General features: G+C 46.1%; 1 protein-coding gene across 1 annotated transcript in view; it reads right to left on the reverse strand.

Annotated features, from left to right (window-relative positions):
• Positions 1-16226: 16226 nt before the first annotated feature.
• ETV6 (ETS variant transcription factor 6) overlaps positions 16227-25780 on the reverse strand; it is a 138810-nt gene continuing 129256 nt past the window's right edge. Inside the window, exons 6-8 of the mRNA XM_050914514.1 lie at positions 22912-23054; positions 19994-20094; positions 16227-16677 (exon numbers count right to left, since the gene is read on the reverse strand). Coding sequence (XP_050770471.1) covers positions 16572-16677; positions 19994-20094; positions 22912-23054 — 350 coding nt within the window. The 3' untranslated portion in view covers positions 16227-16571. The remainder of the gene's footprint in view (positions 16678-19993; positions 20095-22911; positions 23055-25780) is intronic.

The raw sequence follows: 25780 nt of genomic DNA on the forward strand, positions 1-25780 counted from the left end.
GAATTTACAGGCTGCTTATTATGTAAACACAGCTCAAAAATCTCTCGGTATTTAATTTTCCCATGTTGATAATGCTGCAACTCTAAAACATTCCTCGAATGGACCCTGGGAAGAGAGTTAAGCGATCATTTAGCAGGAGGAAAAACCATGCCAGTCAGTGACAGCCACACTTACTGTATAATTGACAGCAAAATGTGGATCAAAAGACCCAGAGTTTACTTCTGACTCTCCTTACCCATCCTATGTCCCCGAACATATAGAGTCATTTCTCTGTGGTCCTGGTTGTCCACACCAAAAGTACTTATCTTGAAGACGTGCTACGAGCTGTTCTTAGTGTTTGCAAAACCCAGTGGAGAGGTGATCATGTTTTTGCTCAGTAGCTAAGGTGAATGTTTTTGGGAGAAGTGCTGTTCAAGGCAAAGAAGATCAGGATTTTTTTCCCCTAGAAAAATGAAAAAAAGAAACTCAAATATTTCTTATTATCTTGAAATGTTATACGTGATCCAGAATGGTATAGTCTCTTTCTTACTCCTGTTATTTAATATCTTCGTTTTAGAAATTTAGGTCCATCTTTAAATGAAAGTTTCCATCCTGAAGTGAAAAAGTAAAAAAGTTTCCATTTGACACTTCTGGAACAAATAATTGTCGAGTATGCCAGACTAAACTTTTTCAATGCTATAAATTTTTTTCCTGCTTTTTTTCAGCTGGAAGTATTTGCTTCACTTGACCTGAACTTGCAGTTCTTGTCAGTCCATCTGAAATGCCATTTTCCCAGAAAATATAGTATTTGCAAAAATAGTTCATCCAGCTGAACCCAGGCAGAGGATTTTAGTCTCATCTAGTTGGTTACTGATTTGTAAACTGGCCGGCAGCCTGCAGCCTGGTAGCCAAGTTGCCAAATTGTTCTTTATTTCTGTTGAATGAACTTCTAGGAACTCCAGTGAGTAAGCAGGGCCCTGTTTTATTAGGCACCACACATCCATGTAAAGCCAAGCTTACCCATGCTGCAAAGAGCGTATTTCTACCAAGTAATGAAATCAGCTGGAACAAAAAGGTATTTGTGGGCTGCAAATAAACTAGAAGCTTCTGCTGAAAAGATAATCGAGAGAGTATGTGCCTTGTCCAAAGGCATTGAAAGCAACAGGAGCCTAAGGGTGAGAGACTGGGAGGTAACGTGAGCTACGTTTGGATGCTGGCTTGGTATTTTGTTCATGGATAACAGGCAGCAAGAGTGCTGGGGAGCTCCTGTGCAGCCCTCCAGCAGGAATCTCTTCCCTGGCTTCAGAGCGGCGTTATTCTTCTCCTCGACTCCCTCACTGGAAATTTGGTGCCGGTGATAGAAAAGATTGGACATCAAAATGCGATGAATTAAATGCCCCTTTTGCAGTTTCTTTTCTGTTGTGTTTCTGAAGCAGAAAATAAAAGTGGGTATTGGTGGTGGTGACAAGGAATTTCCAAGTGGATTTTTTTGGGCCAGTTCAAGGCAGGAGCCTGCAGCATGCGGGTTGGAAAGTCTGGGCATCAGACAGCCCAGCTGCTCCCTCGGGCCAGCCACGCCGCACCGCAGGCAGCGCAGGCAGCAGGGACCTGGTCAGCACACCTGACCTGCCCAAAGGGCTGGTGGAAGCCCACCTCGTGCCCTCTAAGATGCCACCAAAGTCAAGGCACTGCTGCAGCACAGTTGCACTGTGGCAAACTCCCTTTTTTCTGATGGAAACCAGATCCATGAGAAGCTTTCCATGGGGGTGCCGTTGGCACACAGGTACCCCCTGGCCCCAGGCAGGACGGCTGGGAGAGCCCCGCTCTGCGGTGCGCACAAGGAAGGAAGGAGCTGACAGACCTGTTCTGGCAGGCTGCAAAGGGGGAGAGCGCTTGCGAGTACCTCAACTGCACCGATGTCCTCGCTCTCCCAGGGTGGGATGCCTCGCCGTGCCTCCTCGAGGCAGCAGCCACAGCTCTGGAGCAGGGTGCTCAGCCAGGCAGGGGAGAGGAACCTGGCATGGCGCGGCCCTCTTAAAGCATGGACCTGCTGGCCATGCCCAGGAGGACATTCCCCTTCTCCAGCCCTGCTCTGCCGCTGCTCCACCTTGTCTCCAAAAAAACAGCTAAAGGCAGGTGCAAGGAGAGGCAGCCCTGGGCATTGCAGTCTCTCATGGGCGCAGAGCCATTTCTGGCATGGCTTGTCCTCCAAAGAGAGGGAGCCCACCCTGGAGAGGGTGGACTGGGCTCCCAGGGCAAGGCCTGCCACAAAGGATGGTTTCAGAGGTTGCAACATGGAGCTGGGCTATGAGGAAGCCAAGATTACCACAGCATGTCCTCCTCTGCCCTGCTGTGCAGTCGGTTTCCCTCCAGGCACTGTGTGAGAAAGTGAGCGTGGATTTAATTGCCGTAGTGGCACAACATCCAGATGTTTTGAATACTTCTGTAGATTCCTCCTTGTTTGTGATGTGGTTAGGGTTGCTGGCAGCAAGGTGGGGAGCGTTATACTTTGTGCCAGAGGAAAGAAAGTGATAACCCGCTGTGATAGATGGGTGCTGCTCGCTGGAGCCACCACCGCTGCTGCTGCTGCTGCCAGCAGTGCTGGGTGGGGGCGTGTTGGACCTGGAGAAGCACGGGACCCCAGAGGCCCCTTGGCAAGATGGGGACGGTCTGGCACAGGCACAGCAGCTTGGGGGTGAAGGCTGCTGGGCTCAGTGCTCGGCTGGGGCCTGGAGGCGGAGGCGCACGAGCAGCGAGCGAGGGCTTCTGCCCTGCTCAGCTCCACCTCATCACAGCCATAGCTCTGCAACTAAGATCTCACACATATTTGAACACATATATGAACAAAACCTGACTTCGGTCAGGACACCAGATGTGAATCTCCTGGGGGGTCCTGGATGAAGAGCTGGGACTGAACGTTGCCTCTCTGGCCTCACCTCCAGCTGGACCTAGCCAATGCATCCCGCTCCCCTTGCAGTCCCTGGCAGTCCACACCCAGCCCGCGACTCCATGCCACTGGAGTTACTGACTCCACTTAGACCCCAAGAGTACGGACTTCCAGCGCTGCAGTTCAGCTACTGGTAACTGAAACTCCTGTGAAGTCCTGCGGTATGTGGACAGGGTAGCAGTGGGAGCTAGTGTATGCTTTATATAGGTGTGCAAGACACGTCTGAGTACTAACCAGCATTAAAGAGTGACTGCATGAAACCAAATTAAGCTACTGTTTGAAATACTTGGTGCAACTGCTACAGAGGATTATGCATGTGCTCTTCTTTGTCTGGACCACGCATCCCAAGACACAGCTCAGATCTAGCCGAGGATGTTGCTTTGAAAGGGCACTGCCTGCACCTGCCTAAATGTCTGGATATGAACTGTCACTTATTGCTTTCAGTCTGTCTGATAAGCGCCACGCACTGATCTTAGCTGGGCTCTCATGCTGATGGCTGCTGGAGTTTGTGCTTCTGCATGCAATGGTGGTAATGGATGTTGAGGTTCCCGTCTTGGATCAGGTGTTTGATTAATGTCAATCTGGTTTCATTCTTGCTGTGCCAGTTTATCACACTGAGTTATAGGGCCCTGCTTCCTGGGAAGGTGCTTTGGGGAACAACACACCAGCACTGGCAGAAGCAGTTGTTGTTGCAGACCTACGCTGCAATCTCCTTCTGCGGTGAGTGCGTGCAGCTGTAACTTTCAAAAAGCTCTTTCTCCTTGTATCTTTGTCTCCTTGATGGAATAAACAGCCTCTGAGCATCCTTTTCTCCCTTCCTCAAGTTGGGAGATCAGCTCTACATCTGTGGCTGTAGCTATCCCACTAGTAGGGTTCCTCACCTTATCAGCTGAACTGATTCCCTGAAAGCTAGTCCAAAGATCATGCGGGAGGTGTTTTTTGTTTTGTTTGTTTTTTAAGAAGAAAAATGTTTCTGCATTTTATATATAGTCTAAGGGCCCACACAAAGAAAAAGATTCTAATTGTTCCTGATGCAATGTGTTTGGCAGTGAGAAAAAATGTGGGTGGGGAGTACACCACCTATTGCAATATCCTTCTCACCTCCTTGTAGGGGGAGGGAAGAGAGCAAAAACAATTTGTCTTTGGCAAGCGCTTGTGCTTTTCTGTAGGGATCAGAAGAGGAGACTGAAGTTGTCGACTATAAATGCAAGCAAAGGTCTGCACACCAAGTGTAATATCTGTGCAAAGGTGCAAAAAAACCTAAGCAGCCTGCAGGGTTAAATTAAATTAATGAATGTGATGATACATTTAGGGGAAGAAACAGAGTGGAGGGACCAGAAGCCAGGACTATTTGGTTGCATTGTTGGCTTTGAAAAGTGATTCATCGTGTGCCTGAATAAGTCAAATCCAGGAGGTGCTGGGGTGCACACCAGAGTAAATGCTCAGGCCAGAGGCCTCAGCGCGGCGTGACTCTGCTGCCTGCGTGCTGCCCGCACGAGCAAGTGGTCACGCTTAGGGGATTTCTGGAGGCAGCTGCCACATGAGGTTGTGGCGATGGGAGCTCCTCACATGATGCTAACCGACGTAACTGAACACCCCAAAATCCCCTTGGTGTTTTTCTTGGACTTCACCACGCAGCAAAGGACCAGAAGGGCTCAAGGGGAGGGGGAATTGCTCAGGGGCAATTGGGGACATTAGGAAAGTACCCGCTGTCTCTGTGAGCAGAGCAACACCCATCTAGCTTGCAACACCCATCATCTTCCCCCAGCTCATCTTCACTGAGGCTGCAAAGATCAAAATAGTGGTGGGAGCTGGCAAGTGAGTATCCCGCGGATTTCAGAGCCTGGGAATTACAGCAATCTTGTGTGGAGGTGGTTACTTCTGTGGCCAACTCCTTATCCAAGACGAAAGGGCTGGTTTTTGGAGGGTGCTGGAAGTGCATGTTGCAGTGCCAAGGAAGCAGCCGGGAGACTGTGATGTGTTTTGGATAATCAGATGTAACTTGTACTGAAGTGAACTCTCTTTCTGGTGGATTTTTATCTTGAAAAGGATGGGGCTTCTCTCTAAAGTCTACACGTAGGGTGGTCTTGCCACAGGAGACCACCAGTGGAGGGCAACAGTGTTGTCTGGGGAGACGTGGTGCTCCTTGGTGCACCAGAGGCAGCGCCTGTGAAAGACAGCAGGGTCCGGCCATCGGAACTGGGGCTTCCCGTACAAACCGTGGGAGTGCCCCGTGCTGCTGCTTGTGTCTTCCATGTTCCTCTGTCCTGCTCTCATTCCTCTGCCCGGCCACGAAAGGCATTAATCCCCGGACAGAGGAGCTATAGGCTCCATATATTGGGTGCTCCAGAGGACAGGTCACAGTAGTGGTTAGAGCTGGGAAGCTGGTTCTCTACCATATTTTTGTCCTTTTTTCCCCCTTGTTAGCCTCAGTCACAGCTGTGTGTGCCTCTCGTTTCTGCAGCTGCTCCTGGAAGCAGTGTGTTTTCTCCTGCTGGTTTGTAACAACTCATGGTTGCTGGTGGACAGACACCTCTTCTTTCTCGCATAGGCACATCCATTCCTGTATTCAGATGGATTTACCGTGGTATGTTCTCAATTTGCTTGCACGTTAAGACACTGTTAATTTTCGTGGATGCAGAAGGTGGCCTACACACTCAGGGACAGTTCCCGTGTCCACAGCCCGTGATTTATATTCAATTTCGTTTTGTTTCAGCATTCATAAGATTTAAATTACAACCAAATAGTTTGCCTGATTGGTCATGTTGTTACCACAGCAGCTGAGATGATAATCTGTGAAGTCGGAGGTAACACCTCTTGGTTTCAGTCCCGGTGGAGGACAGGGGCAGATGTCACCTTTGAGGAACGAACTCCTTGGGGAAGCTGGGCTTAGCGATAGACAGGGTTACCAGCCCTCAGTCATAGCACAAGGCCTGTGAATTTTTTTTTTTTGTGGCTTCCTAGGGATGCTGGCAACACTACTATGAAACAGGAGATAAAAGAGCAAAAGACGACAGGACAGTTATTTTGTGGACTGGAAATTGCTCACTCATTGGGACCCACAAGAGGCATCTGTCTTACATAAAAAGTATCAAGGTGGAAAAAGTAGGAGTGAACTAGAGACAGAAGTTGCTCATTTTCTGACTAGGACTGCTTAAATGGCTCTTGAAGAGGCGAATCAATTGTTTTTTCCTCTTTGCTTTTCTGGCAGTCAGCCTTTGGCTCTAACGAGCTCATTACAAATAACCTCGCGCCCATCTCCAGCCGGTGTAGAGGAGCAGGATCGCTCTGCCCTCCTCTCCGCAGCGGCATCTACAGCTGCTCAGCAAAGCCTCACAACACTTTCTTTTTTTTTCTCTCTTTCCGAAAAATGACTTCTCAACCCAAGACGTGAGGCTTGGTTGTCATTTTGTGGGGGACGGATGAGAAAGGGCAGAGCTGAAACTCTTCCTTCTTTTGTAAACAAAAGCCGGGAGAAAAACAGTTGTTTTGAATTTAAAGAAAATGTTTTCATTGGAAAAACGAATAATTTCCTGAAAGACTTAGAACCAAATGAAAAATGTTTCCTTCTTTCTAAAATTCTCTCGGATAAATATTTACCCTTTTGCAATCGGCCTCTCACACCCGTAGCTGTGCTCTGTTGTTTGCTTTTCAGCAGGGACCGGGCATCTCTCCCTCTGTCCCTTCCCATGCTGTGCATGTCTGCTTCGGCCACAGATGCTGCACTTACGGGACCCTCCCCAACCCTTTTGCTGATGGTCTGGAGCGTGAGAGCTGAGTTCATCCCAAGGCAACTCGCCATTTCTTCTCTCAAACACCACCTAAAAAGGTCTCTGTTGGGTCACCTGCCATGAAGGCAAAAGGGTGGCTTTATCCTCCCTTGCTAGCGTGTCTTTGTCATCTGCACTTCCCAAACCAGAAGCGTTTGGGAAACCAGATGCATGTCTCCAGCGTGTCCCACCAGGCCTGTGCAGATGTCTTGCGTATCTCAAATGGCACTTGTGTTTTGCTCCTGCCCTCCCTCTGTGGAGACCAGCCCTTGCACTGAAGTTTTCCAAGGGGTGTCACTTGCCCAATCCCTTGTCCACCGCTGAGCACAGCTCCCTAAGCCAGGCTCCTGCAAAGATGGGGCGCGGGGCAGCAAAGGGGCTGTCTGAGCATGCGGACGTGGCGGGGCCTTGACATTAGGCAAGGAAAACTCTGCAAAGCTGCTAGATCTGAGCCATTTAGAAAAAGCAGTGCAAGGTAGCCTTAATAATGTGCGCAAATAAAGAATCAATGGATGTAGGAGCCTAAAGGAGCAGTCCGATTTCCAAATGCAAAACCAGTGGTTTCTGTTGACTTCAGTGAAAACTGTGGGTTAACCAGTCCTTTGGGAAATTGGGCCGTATGTTCTTATGTCTTGAGATGGACTTGGCTTAATTTTATGAAGTGTTTCTTTTTTGTACACCAGACTTATCTTTTGGTGTGAAAACATTTCTAATGAAACTCTTCTAATTGGAAAACACATGACTTGACAACCCTGGATGCCTAATTCCTTGATAATTGGGTCTGAGGCTGATTTTGTGCTGTCAGTTCATCTGTGTTGGGAGCTGATGGATGTCAGCACTGAATCCAGGTCTCTGCAAAGTACCATCAAAACAAATTGTTATGTTTTTCGCTCCAGGGTGGGAATTGGCTTGGTTGAGGAGGTTGCTGTGGGGGTTAAGTTTTATTTTTGTAGCAAACCCTCAATTTTTCCTGGGTAGGATACTTTTGGTGGACACTGCTCAGATCTTTGTGTTGCACAGATTTTATACAGCCCTAATTTCCATTGGCTTTAACAGAGCAAAGGTGTTGCTTCATGCATAAAATTGTTAGTGCTGGAAAGGCAGATCTGTCTGGCCTGTTTTCCTCCTGTTCTGTGTAATGTTGAGGAAATTTCAGCAGTGGGTTGGGCTATGTGAATTGAATGCTGAGTGAAGTCCTGGCTGTGTGAAATTTCGTTGCCTGTTAATTATTCTTGCTTGCTGATTCCACTGAATTTTTAGGAGTGAACTGGGATGTGAGCTGGGGAGACACGTGAAGAGGAAGAAACCTTTGTCTGTGAGACAGAGTGTTCCCAAGAGCATTCACTGACACTAAGAACATTTTGAAAGAAATAAGGAAACAGGCAGCCTCTTTTGCTGATGTATTTGCTACTGTATTTGCAGGCAATCTCCCCAGGGCCGTTCCCAGGTGGGGAGAAAACCTCCCACCCTAGCTGGAGGGTTGGAAGAAGAATGGTTGTTGGGTTACCTGGGCTTTCATGGGACTGAAATGGCACCTCGATGTGGGTTTCTCCCTTTCTCCTTTCTGTTTCACATCAGCCAGTTCCCAAGAGCCTGACGTGCTCTCTGGAGCCTTTCCTGCAGGAGCGGCCCAGACAGCACCCCAAGAAACAAGCGTGGCTGCGTCCTGCAGCTCTCCGAGCTGGGAGCAGCCCCTCCAGGAAGCTGTTGTACAACAGAGCTTCAGTTCCTCCCTTGCATTCTGCTTATTTAGTTGGAAAAACAAGAGTATGATTTGCACTGATGGCAGTCAGCAAGGATCTTCATGTATGGGTGGGAATACTACGGTTTACAGAATTTAGTGAAGAAAAGCATAATGAGAGCTAATGCTTGGAAGTGAAATTAAGATACAGTTAAACGGAAAAGAAGGGACAGATTTTAATGCAGGGGATGATTAACCTTTGGTACAGAGGAGGTGGAGCCCTCACTCTGCAGGTCTTTGAATCAAGACTGGTTCATATCCTGCAAGCATGCATTAGCCAAGCGAAAAGTTACTGACCTTGGCCCTGCCCTTGGGAAGGAAAGTCGAAGGCATGTGGTGAACACTCCCAGCTTTCATCTTTGTGATCATCCGAACTGACTCTTTACTTGCCTCAGCTTTCATGCCATCCCTGCTTCTTTTCCTCACTTTTTTCTGATGGGTTATGTGCTCACATCTTTATGGAGCCCACGGGAAACAATACCTGCTTTGTTCGAGCTGTCTTCACTCCAGTTCCTTCCCTGTACCTTGTCAAACACCAGGAAGGGTTGACTTGAAAACTTTGTCCATTTACCAGAGCTTGGCTTCAAGTCAACAACCCCAGGCTAACAGTGTTTATCAGGCGGCAGGAGATCAATTCTAATTCCTGAACAGTTATCGTTCTTCCTGTTGCGGCTGTTCTCCAGCACTTTGAGATGCTGAGAAACTTTACGCACAGGTGTTTGCAGGAGGCAGAAAGATTGATGTGTCCCTGCAGGTTTTACAACTGATCATATCGGTCATAACGACCTCTATTGTCTTACGGGAGGGCGCTGTGTTTTCTTTTTTTCCTCTAAATGTTGGTTGTAGTTTGTGGGAGCCAGCTCGGTGCAGTCACAGAAGGAGGGTCTGCCTGGTGTTAAGTTGGTATCTCAGCCTGGTTCCTGTGCTGGAATATATTGATGCTTTACTGAGGCTGGCAGAGATGCACACACTTGCTTTTTTTGACAAATGGGCAACATTGAAGTAAATGTGTGCACTGCTCCAATTCTCTATAGCAATTGCCAGAATTTTTTTTTTTCCCATTTGTATGTTTAGCCTGCCTCAGTCTGACAAGAATCACAAGAAGAAATTGGTGTCCTGGAGAGTGAACCATTACATACAACCTAAGCCTTACTCTTCAGCTGGCAATCTAACCAGGGGCTCACGGCAGGCGGAGAGCCGGTCAATAAGCAAACAGGTTGCCCACCTTATGATGATCAGCCGTGGAAGATAATCGTTAAGCACTGTTAGTGCTGTCCTTTTGAGCAAATGAGGGCTGTTACAGCAGGGATACAACATTACTGCCACAGGGGAGGAGGAAAAAGGCTGTTTCATTCACTGGTGACATTGCCACCGTTGGACCCAGCTCAGGCTGAGCAAGGGGGCTGGCATGGGGCAGGTCCCCATGTGCTCAGCAGCGAGGCACGCGCTGCTGTGCATGGCACACCAACATCTCTCTGTGTAGGGGACAGCCGGCTGCTGAGCATCCACATCCCGTTCCCCTTTTCTTAAGGCAGCAAGGCGAGGAAAGAGCAGAGTGGAGGGATGAAGGTGGGAAGACAGGCTCTTGCCCCTCTGTTTTTTGCCTTGGCTGTAAAATGACATTTAATTTTCGAGTTGGCTGGGGAAAACAGGTAGGAGCACCTAGAATGAAGAAACTGATGTGATTTTGTTCACCAGTGGGCACAGTCCTGTCTTACATTTTGTGCTGGAGTTGCAGCTGCCCTGGCATTGTTTTCTTGGCACCTCATGTCCTTGCCTCTTTTGGAAGTAGGCGCTGGGAAGCTCATCCTCCAGCATTGCCCGACTCTCTTTTGGGCTCTTAGGAGGCTGTCCAGTGAGGGGAAAGCTTGAACTGGGCTGCATCCCTTTCCTTCCTCCCTCCCCAGCCTCCTCCTCCTTGCTGGGCCTGGCGGGATGGCAGTGTGCCTTCTGCTGTTTCTTCTGAAGCACCTCATGAAGTAGGGCACCTTTCTCCTATCAGGTAGGTATAATTTGGCATGACTTCCAGTTCTGCTGGGCTTTGCATGGGGTGAGAAAGGATGCTGCTGTCTGCAGCAGAACTGGGCAAGGTGGTGCCCGGGGTGAATCCAGTGTAGCCGGCAGATCCCTGGGTGCATGGGAATCCAGTACGGAGAGAGCTGACATGCAGTAGATCCAGCTGGTCCTGTGCTATTAGAATATTTACACCAACACACCAATCCTTTCTTTCAGGTGATTAATGAAGCACGCTTGTGTTTTGGCTTCATACCGTGGTAGTGCATCCTCTCTCTCCTCATACCCTCACACCTTTCATAGGTGGCTCTTTCTGCATTGCTCGGAAGCTGCTTGGATTTCAAACTGAAGTCAGGATTGTCTGAATCAGTATAAGTCTTTGAGGGGAAAAAAGCATGTGCTTGTTTGCTCGTGCCTCACAGGTGGAGTCTCATCTGGGAGAAGTGAAAACCTTTCTGCAAAGTATTACTTTAAAATGGGTTTCTACATAATTAAAAAATGCTGCTGTCAGTACCTTACCGGCAGCCTCTGTAAGTCCTGGGTGTGCACGGACAGTCATTGAGGGCCTCTTTGACACCCTGGCAAAATGTCTCCTGGTCAGCGCTGGGGAGCGTTACGGAGGAAGCGTGCACCGCCATGCCTGTGGTAGCCGTAGTCTGCAAATGCATGCATCATCCATGATCCCCGCGCTGGTGTTGGCCTGGTAGCTTTCCTTTACAGCTGAATTAATTTTGAAAATGGGAGAGGAAGATGTATTGGGCACGCACTGCTGGGCCTCTTCTGTCCTGCAGCCTCCAAAGGATGTTCTCTAACGTCTCTCTGGGCTCAAGACTAGTTCTTGAGCTGAGACTAATCCTCACTGGAGCGATAGCCAAAACCACCAAGAACTTCCTCCGTATGCCTTCAACCTGCAGCATTTGCTATTGTTCAGAGTGCACAGAAAGCAGTGAGAGGGTGTAGGATACATCTATTTCCTCTTCTAAAATGAAGGGAAATGGCCTGAAGGGACTGAATTATGGAGCAACACACTTTGTTTCTTTCTTGCTTGATGTCTTGGTTCAGAGAGGGGTTTGTTTAGTGCTTACTCCTTTGCCTTGTGGTTTAAAAACAACAGTGAAAGAAAACCAAGAACAAATACTGAGCAAGAGCAGCTGAGTGGATAACCCATAGATCAGCCAGATTATCATGGGGTCATCCTGAGCCGTAGCTGGGATCCAAACGATTTAACCTGCCATGAATTGCTCCCACCAGAGAGCACTAGATGTGGCCTGTGTGCTGGTGACCAGATGAGTTTGCCACGGCGTTTGGTGGCACCCATCTGGAGCAGCACACTAAGAAACCTTCCAGGGACCTCACACTGCCGTAAGCACTAGTAACCCCACTCCGCAGGAGACAAGGACTGCCATAGGGAGTGATGGACAGCGGTGAGCAGTTTGTGCCGCCTCACCTTGCTGTCCCTTAAGCACCCAGCACCTGGTGGCACTGACGTCCCTGTGCCTTGCCTGGTTAGGGGTGAAGACAGGAAAATAAGGTCCCCCCTGGGCTGGAAGGGCAGCATATTAGCGGCAGGGTTTCTAGACTGGTTTGCAAAGATAACTACTACAGGAAAAAAAAGATGCAACAGTCATCACACCACCTCGTTTGTTTTTTGCTTCTATATCCTCTCCAAGAGAAGGAAGGAGAAGTAGGTACACTCATCTAGGCACTAGTGGGGTGCTCTGCTCATTTCTCAGGGCAGGCAGCAAAGTAAATACTCCAAGGGACAGCCTCAACTTTTCCGAATAATGCTTCCCAGGGAAGATCCAGGCACTGTTCATACATGTTTGGGCATGGGAAGCCTGCAGGTTTCTCTTCCTGATTGAAAACAGCTGCTATGTGCCATAGATACTTGGGTACTATAGTTTTTCAAAAGAAAGGACCTCGTAGCAATGATTGCACCAACAAAATTTGGCATTCCCACTTTTATATTAAATTTTTTTATTGAGATGATGTAATTACAGGCATTTTAAAAATTATTTGCAACTCACTGGCCCTGAGAATAGGCTTTTTTGTTTGTTTTTGTTTTGTTACATTCATTTGATTCAGTCCCTTAGCCCCACACCTTAAAAAAACAAAAAGCCATCATCAATAAAAACAGACTAGAATTTTATTTAAAAAAAAGACCTTGAACTGATGCATTCTGGATTTGCACATGGTTGCAGTCTGACAAAGAGATCTGGAGAATGCATGCGTGGAGTTTGAAATCTGGGGAGGGTGGCAGCAACTTAGTGTTCACAGAAAGGGCCCCAGTAGTGTTCTTTGGATGGAGAGGCAGTCAAAAGGTTTCAAACTTAAACCAAGAAAATGTTCTGCTGTGGAACTGCAGTGTGTCCTACCTGACCGGCTTGTGGCTTGTTCAGACTTGTAGCAAGCTGATGGCAATGAAGGTCCCACTTAACTGCACAGTGTGAAGATCCTTTGCTGGGTATTGAGGTTGGCAGGGACCTCTGGAGGTCATCTGGGCCAACCCCCCTGCTCAAGCAGGGCTGCCTAGGGCCAGTTGCCCAGGACTGTGTCCAGACAGCTTTTGTGTGTCTCCAAGGATGAGACTCTTTCTCCCTTTTCCCACTTGCTTTGGTGGCAAGGGCAGAAAGTTTGGCTGCTTTGCTGCTGGCAAATTCTACACTGGGAAATCAGAAATTGGGGAGGGAAGCCGAGTGTCAGGCTTGGTGCAAAGACAGCGTTACCTTTGCTAGCCCAGACGGGCAGCCAAGCGTTCCTGTAGCTCAGTACGTTAATGCTGTGTTTGCACTCCATGTATCCACCATTTGGGTGTGAGGTAGAAGGGAATCTGTCTACTGCAGCTGCTCTAGCCTGGTTTTATTTTTTTATTTTTAGTCATAGCTGGTAAACTTGCTCCCAAGACCCCAAGAGCAGTTCAGCTCCTGCAGCTCCTACAACAGGTCCCAAGCCCCTGCAGTTCTGGCAGCTGCAGTGTCAGCCGCGCCGCTCACTGCTGCACCACGCAGACCTGGCAGGAGGCAGGGGACAGCACCAGCCAGGAAGGGCCTCTGTGGGATCGGCCTGCTCCAAGTTCAAAGGCTGTTTTCATTCCAGCTAGCATCAGCCTTGAGAGAACTTCTTCTCTGTGGTTGTGGTGGAGAAGAAGTTGTCTTAAGACGTCCTTTATGTGTGAACTGGAAGAGTTTCCAACAGCCACCAAATATTTTTTTTCCCTTTGACTTAGATTCTGCAGGTGAAAGTGACTGCATTTTTGGTAAAGGTGAACATTTCCCCTACAAAATTTCCCCTAGAAAATTTCCCTATGGGACAACACGGGTGATTTCAAGATTCCTTGCTTTTTCCTGTCTTACCCAGTGCTGAGGATGAACTTTGTTAGCATACGCAGTGAGCATATGGGCTTATACTGGTAGGTTGTCTCTTGTTCTCTGTATTTTGCAGTGTGCGCCCTGGCCGTGACAAAAACCTGTGGCTCATCAGAGCACTTTATATAGAAGGTCCCTATTGTCTTTTTTTTCCCCTCACCATCTCGTAACAGTAGTTGCAGCAGGCAAAAGAAAATAATGTAGTTATGCAGTTGTCACAGCCAGAGCAGTAAAGGATATGAATCGTTCTCTGCACAACTTGGTTTCTACCTACCACTGAACACCCTAAGAAACACAAGAAACCAGCAAAAGCCTTTCTTTACATTGATACTTCTGATCACACTTCGTCTGTCATTCATATTCACCTCTTCACCACACCCTCTTCACCCCAGCTCCTGAGACATGGCCACAACTTGGGTGCCCTTGAGCAGGGTGACAGAGCAGAGTAATTCCTTGGCCCCTTGGTTTCAAGGGACCTTTGGTTTCAGATCTGTGACCACTGAAGTCCCTCAGTGTCTCCCAATCTCACACCTCCTGAGCTCCAAAGACTTCAGTTGTGGCAGAGACAGGTGACAGGTTGTCTGCTCATCTTTCTGATACACACTCCCGCGTCTTTTCTTTTGAGGCAGAAAAAGTCAAGTACGTGGTGTGCTGGGACTTGTAACATACTGACAATGATTTAATAAAAAAAAGTGGCTGGGAAAAGCTTAGGGAGAGATGTACGCCCTGTCGTTCCTCATCAGATACTGGCTCTGAAAAATCTCTCTATGATGCCTATCTACACCCTTAACAAAGCTGTTCCTTCTACGACCTGTGACTCAATATTAAGTCTTCTGTGAGATCGGACTCTCTCTGTTTAAACGTAGGGTAGACTATTCATTGCCGAGTGCCATTTTTTCCTGGATAGATAAACCCTCTGGTTAAATATGTGGCAAGATCAAATGTGGTGTTGGTTTAATAGCTGATAAAAGCTCTATCATGGGAATGTACCTTGTTTTTTGGTTGAAACTGATTAGATTAGCCCATTGATCTTTTCCATTTCTAGTATGCATGTTCCCATAAAAGAGGCTTTCTGGTTTAATGAACTGGTGTGGACGTGCTTTCTTTCAGACACCATGTGATTCCAGCAGAGAATCTTCTCCCTTTGCAAACATCATTTCTGCTGCTAGATCTTCCTTCCATTAAAAGGACCACTGATGATGGATTGCTGGATGCCTGGACACCACAGACTTTCCTGTCATGGTGGCCCAAGCAATGTGAAATGAAAAAGGCCAGTAGTTTCTCTTGTATTGGGCATCAAGGACTGCTGAGCTTCCTGTGACCAAACTAGGCATAGCTCTTCCCCTCATGCAAAGCATCCCCAGTGCAGCAAACCACATCAGGGATGTAAAAAATGGGGCACCTTGCAACCAGAACAAAATCAAAAACCAAGAAAGCACACAGCTGTAGGGTTTCTTTTTTCCTTGTCTTTTAAATCATGTTAAAAATGGGCAAGCTGTGACAAGCTCCCTTGATGGCAGAGCTGTGGGGTGGGGGAGGGTAGTGGGAGGCATAAAAAAAACAAATCCCAAAACAAAGCCAAAATCAATTACAAGATATAAGTATAGCTATTTGGTCTCTAGTTCTCTACCATCAGTTTTCAGATTGGTGAATCATCTACCTCTCCAGCAGCACAAAATGATCCTGGAGAGGTTTCTGAGTAATACAAACCATGGATGGGTCCTTTTGCTTTCTCCCTACGATGTAAGGAACAGTCCTTCACCTTTCGCCCCAAAATTGCTAGAAGGTATAAGAAACACCCCTCCCTTTTGTAATTACAGATGCTTCAGCCTTTGCTTTTTTATAGAAAGCTTTGAGCTGAAATTCTGCATTGTGGATATACTGTGGGGGTTACATATATATACATATATATATATATGACATGTTTATATATATACACATATATATGTATTTGTCCCTGCCCTCCCTCCCCCCTGCTCCATTCTATCACTTCTTTGCTAGAGGGAGGAAAATGTCAACATCAGTCTATTGCAGAGGTTTGTCACGTTTATTTTTCTCCTCCCCGGAGCACTTAGGTGATTGGTTTTGGTCCATATTCCAGCAGTTAATAGCCACTCGCAGGACTCGTCATGAGCCCAAGCTATGCTGGGGTGATATCCCAGCCTACACATGAAGGGTGACTCCTCTTCATTTGACAGGTATGTGTGGTAAATTCTTTTGGTAGCTTCAACACATTTCCCAGTGGCAGCACATGTAAATTGATCCGAGCAAACTGGAACCCTTGAGCAAATCCCTTCTGTGATGCTATTGTTTTATGCGGTGTTATGTCATGAGACTTGCACAGAAAATAAGAGCGCTCTATTTCCATAGGAAAGCCTTCCAAACAAAAAGCATAATCTGACGTCTTGTCCTATGTGAGATAAGGAAAGTCAAACTGCATGTTTATTAGGGAAAAAAACCAACAAAAAACCCCCAAAACTGAAACAAACCAAAAAGAAAGAACGAACTCAAGGGAGACTTTGTAGGAACAGTGAAGTAGTGCATAAGTCCAGGCTTTCGCCCCTTTACTTTTCTGCCAGCACCACTTCTGCCTGTTAGTTTGTTTTGTTAAGGTGCTTCAGGTCCTGCGCTGGTCTTCAAGCTAAGCGGCGACCCCAAGTACTGCTGCTGTGTTGTTGCTTCCCCTCCCAAACCGTGCCAGCCATCTGGGCAGATGTTTCTCCCATGGACCCACAGAGGCGGTGCACCAGTTCCCTTCAGCACTCATCTTCTTGGTATATTTGTTCATCCAGTTCCTGGGATTCAAGGTGCTCGAGGCGGTCTGTTCGGCCACTCATAATCTCATCTGGGGTCTTCATGAACCTGCAGAACAGAAAAAGAAGTGGATTTCCCAGTGGTCTCAGCTTTTACCTTCATCAAGACATTGAGGCCCCTGAGCTCTACAGCTCCCAAAATCATCTTTGCTGCATCCTCCCAATGCCTTAGTATTTCCCAGGTTCTCCCCAGCCTACTGGTGTCTTCCCTCCTCCATACCTTGAAAGGAAACCAAAAAAATCACAGGCATTTACCCCCACGCCTTGAAAGTCCAAATTTGAACCAAACCCCACAGTCTTTTCCAAAGAATATTTACTTCTTCTCTCTCATATTGTTTGCTGTTGTCCTGTAAGATGACAGTATGCCATAGGTACGCTCATTTATGGTGTCTGGTGACAGAAACATTAAAGACCTTTATGGCCAGTGTATTTCAAAGCAAAAGCACTCGCACGGCATGGAGAGGCAGAGGGCTACTGGTTTGTGCAGGCTTGTGTGTAGGTCAGTGAACAGGAATATGAAACACCAAAGGAACAGTGGTGGAAAAAGCCAAGGACCAAGTCAGAACAAGTTCTGGGAAATGGAAAAAGCCCTGAAAGAAAAAGCTTTTGGGCTAGGGAACTGTGAGCAAAGACAGTCTCTTCCTGTGTGATTGCAGCAAGCGTAATGAAGCAGCATCCTCTGTAAATGAATGCCACAGCTCCCAGCACTAATGTCTTGATGCAGTAAGTCTGCAGGGGGCTAGAAACAGAAACTGCCTCTGGGGAGGGACGGCAGCAGTAGGAAATGGGAAGGGACATCCACCAGCCTGCAGATCAAGTCTGCAGTCTTGATCTTTGCCAGGATGATTTTGTGTACTACTGCACAGAGATAGCATGGAAAAGCTCTGCTTTTCTTTCTGAATTTAATGGCGTAGGAAGAGAGAGTGGCACAGGAAGGACGAAATCCTAGTTTAAACACAAATGACTTTCCGAACTCATAAGTACTTCTGGAGAAATTAGGATGAAAGATGTTTATGCTGGAAGTGTTACAAAATTTCACAGTCTTTCATTAATGACGTACTGGCTAACATTCAGCAGTACAAAATGTGTTAATCAGAGGAGCTGATTTTATTTCAGGTTGATGATATGCTCCATATCCTTGCCCCAGTGAAAACAAAACCAACTGACAGGAGCCTCGTTACTATCACTGACCCAGAAAAATCGCTGCTGAAGCTAATGGGCAAGACTTGCCTCCTTTTCTGCCTCTGAGGTTATAAAGCTGAGGGCTTTCCATCTGAAAAATGTGAAGTCCCTCAGCAAACGCATAGCACAGCCTGGAACTAACCTTTTGCCACCCCTTCTAATTTTGGAAATCATGTGCACATATGCATTTAGGGGAAAAAAAAAAAGGGCTGTGACTCACTGCTGTGTCAGTCCCATTTGTATGCTGGAAGAACGCTGCTGATATAAATGGTGTTACAGTGGTGAAAAACTAGCATACAGAAGTGGTGAATCAGTCCCTGGCTACACAGGGAAAATGCACCAAAGCCTACGGGCCAGACTGTGCCCTGACTTAAACCCTGTGCTTGTCTTGTTGATCTCGCATGAGGATGAAATCAAAAGAGAGAGTGATCCCACTGCCCTCCCTACCTTCCGTCTGCTCTGTTTCCTAAACCATGTGGGAAATGGGCTGATGTGAACTGTACTGCAGTACTTCGGGTATTCTTTCTGGTCCGTGTTTCAAGTCATGTCAAGGAACTCAAAGCATGGGTATTTGTAATAGCATTTGATTAAATTTAAAAAAAGCCAACCCAGAACTACAAGCTCATGAAGAAACAGTATCTGTGACCTCTTTTGTTGCAGAAGACACGCAGGCAACCTATTAGAAATCCTTCTCTGACTCCATTTTACTTAAAGCTCTGTACAGATATCTGCAGATGACAACTGCCTGCATGTTACTTATAAAGTCACATTTCCTATTATTTCTGTGCTTGTGAGAAATAGCCAAGAAAGGCACATTAATGGCTTGATTTTTTGCAGCTGTTCTTCTTTTTCTCTTCAGATATAAATAGGTCTAAGAAAACAACATCAATAAGTTTTTATTGGGAATTGTGCAAAAAATGCTTTGTTGTTTTTTTTTCCAGTTTCCGAAGGAAATGAGGTTTATATGTTCATGTTTTATGCTCCCTGGTGACCTTTGAATCTGTTGGTCAATTCTGAGCAAGTCTGACAGAGGAACTGAGGTCTCCAAGGGTATTAAGTTTCTACAGTTTTGAGAAAATAGGTAGCCTGGTTGAGAAGAGATGGACTCCTGTTTTGTTTGTGCCCCCACTGAAGGAGAGGCTCCAAGACAAGCACATTCACTGTTCAGCATCACAGAATTCCCCTGGGGCAGCGCAGTCTTCGCACAAGGCCATAGCAATCCAGGTTCGCTTGGTACTGCTCCTGATGGAGCAACCTTGGTTTAACTTTCCACAAAAAAAAATTAAAATCACGCAGTTGATTTTGCCTGTGATTCCTTCTTCCCTTCACTCTTCTTCCCCCATCTAAGTCTCCTTCTAAGAGCTGACATAAACAAGACATTCCACAGAAACCTTTTCAGCTGTAGATAGTTTGAGTGCTAATGCAGTTCGGTTAGCTATTTAAGAAAACAAACTCCAAGACTGCCTTCCTATTGATATCATTTCCAAGCACATTACTAGATCCAGACCACTGACATCAAACCAGACTTTGGTCTGAGTTCAGTGCTCTGTGGGTCAGACGTTAGGATTTGCTGGTCTTGTCTGAAGAGAACTGGAATGCTCTCACTTTCTGCCAGCCACACTCAAGTTTGTACAAGTAACTCCCTGCTTTAACGCTGTTTCAGGCACTATTTCCTAAATTCTTGGTTGTATCATCCAGTCCGGTGCGTTAGGTTTTATGAACAGCTCTTGCAGGTCCCTCTCTTCCTTGAAGGCAGCGCCGCTGAAGACATGGTCATCAGCAATTCCCTTCCGTGATGCTGATGCACTTGAGGAAATGCCTGATCCCTGCTTAGCTTTCACCGGCAGCTGTGTTTGAGAAGTCAATTTGGGGTGGGTTTTCCAGCAGTTTGGCTGAGATCATGGATCATTTAGCTAAGGTCTTAAACAATGGCGCAGCCTGCTTGAAGCGAGTGAAAAGACTTCTATTGACTCCACTGATCATTGAAACAGGCCGTATTTTCGTAAATCAGTGTAGTTGCCTTGAAAGCTGGGAAGCACTGGTCTAGACTGCTTTTACCAATGTACACCCATTGTCACCTGCGTTATAGCTGTGGCAATGAAGTATCCCCCACACAATTCCATCCTCCATCTTCAAAAACTGATTGTCTGTAGAAAGGAATGGCAAAGAAAAGAAAAAATTACCTGAACAAAAGCCTTTGTCCTGGCTCCTTCCGGATAATATTTAGTTTGTAGTAGTGGCGTAGGGCTCTGGACATTTTCTCATAAGTCATATTTGTTCTGTTCTGTTTTTTTCAAAAGAAAAAGGAAAAACATGGTGAGATGATTAATTAAAACCTTCCTAAGCCCCAAAACAAGTTGCAGAACTATCACAGCTAGCTAAAGTAACCAAGTCAGTTCAAGAAATTACATGTTCCACCCTTCTGCTGTTTGCAGGCCCATCCTGCCCCTCCAGCCCTCATCACCAAATTTTTATGGGTCTCTTTTCATTCAGGGCAATTTAAGCAGGAAAGTCTAACAAAAATTCCAAGTGAGGTTTTTCTACAGTTTCTTGGATCACAGATAACAAAAGGCTTCATCAACCACAAGAGGAGACATTAGACGGAGATGCTCATGCCAAGTGGGACATGACAGGCCTGTTCTTAATCAAACCACCTTTTGTAAAAGCGTAAGAACAGTGGCTAATAGACTGAATCCGTCAGCAATCCCTGCTAAGAGCACTGTTCCTCTGGGATTCCCCTCCATTAACTAGTTAATGCTTACAGAGCACTGTGGAGATTGAGAGCCTGTTTCTTCTCTTGTTATACAAGTGTAAATCAAGAAGCCCATTAGGTTGTACATCTGCTTCTATGACAGAGCCTCCTCTTCATTTTGGGAGCTGCTGACCCCAAAGGCCATAGCCAGAGCACTGCGGGGTGACTGAGGTATGGCCCTGCTGAATCTGAGTGTCACAAGGCAGAAGTGATGGGCACTGACAGGCTGTATGTGGGCAGCCCCCATAGTACTGACTTGGGATAGCAGGATCAGCCCCTCAGGCTACGTCTACATGAAGAGCATTTTTCTGGTACAAGGAGCACTGGTTACTATGCTGGCAAAGAAACTCCCAGCAGAGAGACAATTATACTGGCAAAGCCGTGTTTGCACGAGTATAAAGCAGCCGCCTGCCATGGGCAAAACATGCCAAACAAGTAGAAGCATGCTTTTGCTCTGTAAGCCTCCTTGTTAGGAGTTTGGCTTGGCACAGCTCTGTCAGTCCAAGATCAGGCAGAAGGCTGCAGCGTTGACCTGACTTTATTAAATGAGACTGATCCGCCTGTCTAAAATGCTCCCTAAGTGCAGACCTCCTCTGCTTGCCCTGACCGCAACAGCTCTGCTAAGGGAGGCCACATGAAGAGCTCCTGTGGCAAACACTAACAATGACAATGTTTTCCCTGCAAAATCTAGACTCCGCTCATTGGGAAGCCCCCTGAAATACCATGTGTGCTTTTTCCATTTCTTACATGCTAAAAGGCCACTGTGTTTCCCAAGTGGCTAGTGGTCTGAAGTAGCTTCAGTTTTAGACACCCAATATGAGACATGATGGCAAGGCCCAATTATTAGCATGGAGGCTGGGTAAGGGCAGAACTCTTCCATTCCCAGTGTTGCAGCCCAAGACCTCTAAGACAGATGTTCTTGTAAGCAATGAGTCACATGAGAAAATCTTGACTTTATCAAGATTATAGTCTATGTATACTCATATACAGAATCACAGAATAGTTGAGGTTGGAAGGCACCTCTGGAGATCACCTAGTCCAGTCCCTCTGCTCAAAGCAGGGTCAACCAGAGATGGTTACTCAGGACTGTGTCCAGCTGGGTTTTGAACATCTCCAAGAATGGAGACTCCACAGCCTTCTCTGGGCAACCTGCTCCAGCATCTGACCATCTTCCTAGTAAAACACTCCCACACCTGGGGTCTCACGAAATGTAACAAGGGGCAATGTAAAGTCCCACACCTCCCCAGGTCATTCCTCCCCCGGTGGAGGACTTGCCCCTTGTTAAGTTTCATGAAATTCCTGTTAGCCCATTTCTCCACCATGTCCAGGTCCCTCTGGATGGCAGCACAACCCTCTGGTGTATTAGCCACTCCTCCCAGTTTTGTATTGTCTGAGAACTTGCTGAGGGTGCGCTCTGTCCCATCATCCAGGTCATTAATGAACATAACAGTATTGGCCCCAGAATCAATCCCTGGGGTAACATCACTAGTGACTGGATTTTGTGCCATTGATCACAATCTTTTCAGCCTGGCAGTTCAGCCAGTTTTCAGTCATCTACCTCACTACATTCTTGTCTAGGTCATACTTAATTAGTTTGTCTAAAAGGATATTATGGGACAGTCTGAAAAGCCTTTCTAAAATCAAGATGAGCTACATCCACTGTTCTCCCTGCATCCACCGAGCTAATCATTTCATCGTAGATGGCTATCACGGTGGTCAAGTTTGATTTCCCTTTTGTAAATCCATGCTGACTACTCATATATTCATATCAATATACTCATATGCATATACTCATATAGATATATCTATACATACTCAGCCCCAAACTGCAAAAATCAGTAACTGCTTTCCAGAGAACAAAGCAGAATTACCCTCTTAAAAGGAAATACATAATCCTGCAGCATTTGGTGTCTGTCACAGGACAGCATGTGAAATCTGAATGTTGGTGCAGACAGGAACACAGACAGAAAGCTCCTGCCGAGATGTAGTATACAGCTCCTTGTAGACCACATCTAACCAGAACATCCATAGCATCAGGTTTCGGGAAGAAATGAGATGCCTTGAGAGAGAAGGACCGTTAATTCTTGCACTCCTTGTAATTTTATAATTAAATGCATTTATAACTAAATGCCTTTAAACCAAACCAACAGGTTCTCTATATGAAGGGTAGGTTTTAGTGCTTGAGGCTGGATGCTTTATATTTCTAAGGTGTGTAGAATGAAAGATTACAACTTTCCAGCAGTAGTTTATATGCACATGCTTTCTTCCTTTTCTCCCTGTTTATAAGTGAATCCTGTGATGTTAGAAGAGGTGAAGTGCTGTAGGAGGAAAATTGCATTCCTTCCTTACCTTGTGGTTTCCCCACAGCCGGGCCAGCCCGTTGGGATCCACTATCCGAAATATTTTGGATTCCTTATCTTCCCATCGGATGAAATTTTCGTACCGGCTGTCAGAAAGCAGCTGATAAACATAATCCCAAAGCAATCTACAGTCTGTGAAGAGAGGAGCAAGAAAATATTGACTTTTTTTCCTTGGGATTAATTCTGGAAACTTTTGGGTGGATGTGTAGTGAAAGGACAGTTGGGATCAGGGCTGAAACAGCTGCTGCAATCTGAAATGCAAATGGCTTGGTTGGTATCGACTAATGTTTGCAAAATGTAATGGAATATACAGCCTCTTCTGACGTGTCCTAGTCCTTCTGACACTGACTGAGCATCTTTATCATATTAAAAGCTGCGTGAGATGACCTGCTGATCTTAGTTGTGTGTTTATTGTTGTACTGATGCACATAAAACTACCACTGTTGACCCTGATGCTGTTGCTGGCTGTTTCAGTGGGGAAATCAAGAATCCTGCAACCTGCTCTCCCTGCTTGAGGCTGCCTCTTTCTGTGCTAACATGAGGGGTCTAAAGCATGGGCAGTGTTACAGCTTTCCTTTGCATACTCCATGTGATATAAAACTGATACCTTCTCCCATTTTTGAATTTGCTTTTTGTTTTATTTTTTAAGGTTCCTGAAAAAAACCCCAAGTATTATAATTACTTCATTGATATTGAGAGGTTAAATACTTTCTATTTGGATAATTGAATTCAAATTTCCTCTTGGCAAACACTCCTTAGGTCGCTAATTAAAGGTCTAACAGATACTTAGGTTTTAGTTTAGTGTTTTTCAGTTTCATGGCAGTCTCTTGAGACCGAGGAAGCCAAAAGCTGAGCTGCTCCTACTTCCTGCTTGCAATGTGTGTGTGCGCAGCACAGCATAACTGGCAGCTATGAAATATGGAAAGCAAATTGCACAGAGCTGGGGGTTCTGCTGCTGTCAGAAACAACAGGGTTTTTATAGTTCAACTGTCCAGATCCCTAAGATGGCCGTATAGTTACATTTGACTTTGAAAGCAAAACCAACCTCTGAGAGATGGCTTGTTAGAGTGGTTAAAGGGCAGACTACCAAAGACATCTAGCTTCTAGGTGCTAAAATGGATTCTTGTCAGCCTGTCTTTCTATTCCTGTCTGTCTGTCTGGAGTTGGTATGTGTTACAATGGGGATGATGACATGTTCAGTATGAGAATATAAAATGCTTTTTGAAAAGGGATATGAATAACACATTTAATGAGCACACCTGAAATGGCTACAGATACTAACATTATTGATGGTATTTCTCATTTTTGAACTGTAAAGAGTATCTCTGAAACCTGTACTGTCTCTAAGATTGAACATTAGTTTGCCAGTGCCCTTACTAGACTCGCCCTACCAGTCCTACGGAGAATAAAGCAGTGCGTTTTGAAGAGATGACATCTGGCAAAAATTGCAGGTTTCCGTTCTAGCTGAAACCTACCCCAACGGTCACCTCATCTGTGACATCTACAAGAGGAGGAATGTGAAAGGAAAGAGGCAGTCAGATTTTTTGGATGGAAAACTCTTATTTTCATTAACATTTTTCACAGAAAAATGTCCATTCCCATTTCAAATTTTTTCTGGGTTTTAATTTAGAAAATGAAATTACTTTCCATTTTTTTTATTCATGGATACGAATGTTGTTCAGTGATAGCTTCCTTCCTCTCACCCAGAATAAGGTACCTGCAGCTGGGACCAGGACAGAAAACAATTCTCCTCTGCATGCATTTGCCAATGACCAGCCTAGATGGGTCCATTCTTGGCACATGGATGCAGAGAAGCCTTCTTTTCCCTGTCCCCCCACCCCAAGTCGCATACATAGCCCAGCCGCCTACCCCATGGCTGCAGATACCAAGCAGGTAGCTGGCTGCAATTAAACGCTGCAATGCCAAACACTACTGCAGCTAACCCCTTGTGCAGCTCTGGGCACAGGGTCCCAGACCTGGACTACGCGGGAGGTCTGTAGAAGAGCGTGAAATTGAAAGTCTCAGGCTACCACTTTAATTGCTGTCATCTTTCCTCTCACAAATTCACAAAACTCAGTTCTTCCATCATCTTTCCCTCAATAATTTTTCACACACACACACACACACACACACTTAGTCTCTTAGACATGCACATATTAGAAAAAACCTTCTGTTCTAGACTTCATTTATAAGGAACAAGGGAAAGGAGAAGATACTGCTCTACAGGTTTGTGCCTTTTAAAAATGTGGGAGGTGCTTAGATAATAGGGTAGTAATGGCCCATGTAAGTGGTTCCTTGACACACGTGCAATTCATTCCAGAACTCTTCCAATGAAAGGCTGTACAGAAAATGATTTTTTAGTGCAAGAATCTTAATTTAAAAAAACCAACAACTTTAACCGTCTTTTTTTAATTTTCCTTTTCCTTTGATTCCTCTAGCTCTGACTCCCCAGGGCATACTTTACCAGTTGATCAGAGTTGGTAATACTGCTGCGTTCCAAAAACTACCATTTTTTTTTTCACCATCCTGTGTAATCTGTGACAACTTTAACAACAAAACCTGCATAGTCTAGGTCAACAGTTCATGCTGAATTCACTGGTTTAGACCAACTTTTCCCAAAGATCTCCATGGTTTCTTTCCATCTAGTCCTTCATTAAAATCACTGTAAAGGTGATGTGATTCCCTAGGTCAGCAGTGAATCGTTCACCATGGCCATCAGTGGGCAGTACTGGGCTAAACACCTGTAGTGGGCTCAGGCTGGCCCCACCTCATCTGCAAGAGAGGTCTGTCTTGGTGGGAGCAGTTTCAAATCAGAAAACATTCACTTAGCTGATATTTGTCAAGGAAAAAAGAGACAC

This window comes from Gymnogyps californianus, chromosome 1, assembly GCF_018139145.2.
Source record: "Gymnogyps californianus isolate 813 chromosome 1, ASM1813914v2, whole genome shotgun sequence".
NCBI classification, from domain to species: Eukaryota; Metazoa; Chordata; class Aves; order Accipitriformes; family Cathartidae; genus Gymnogyps; species Gymnogyps californianus.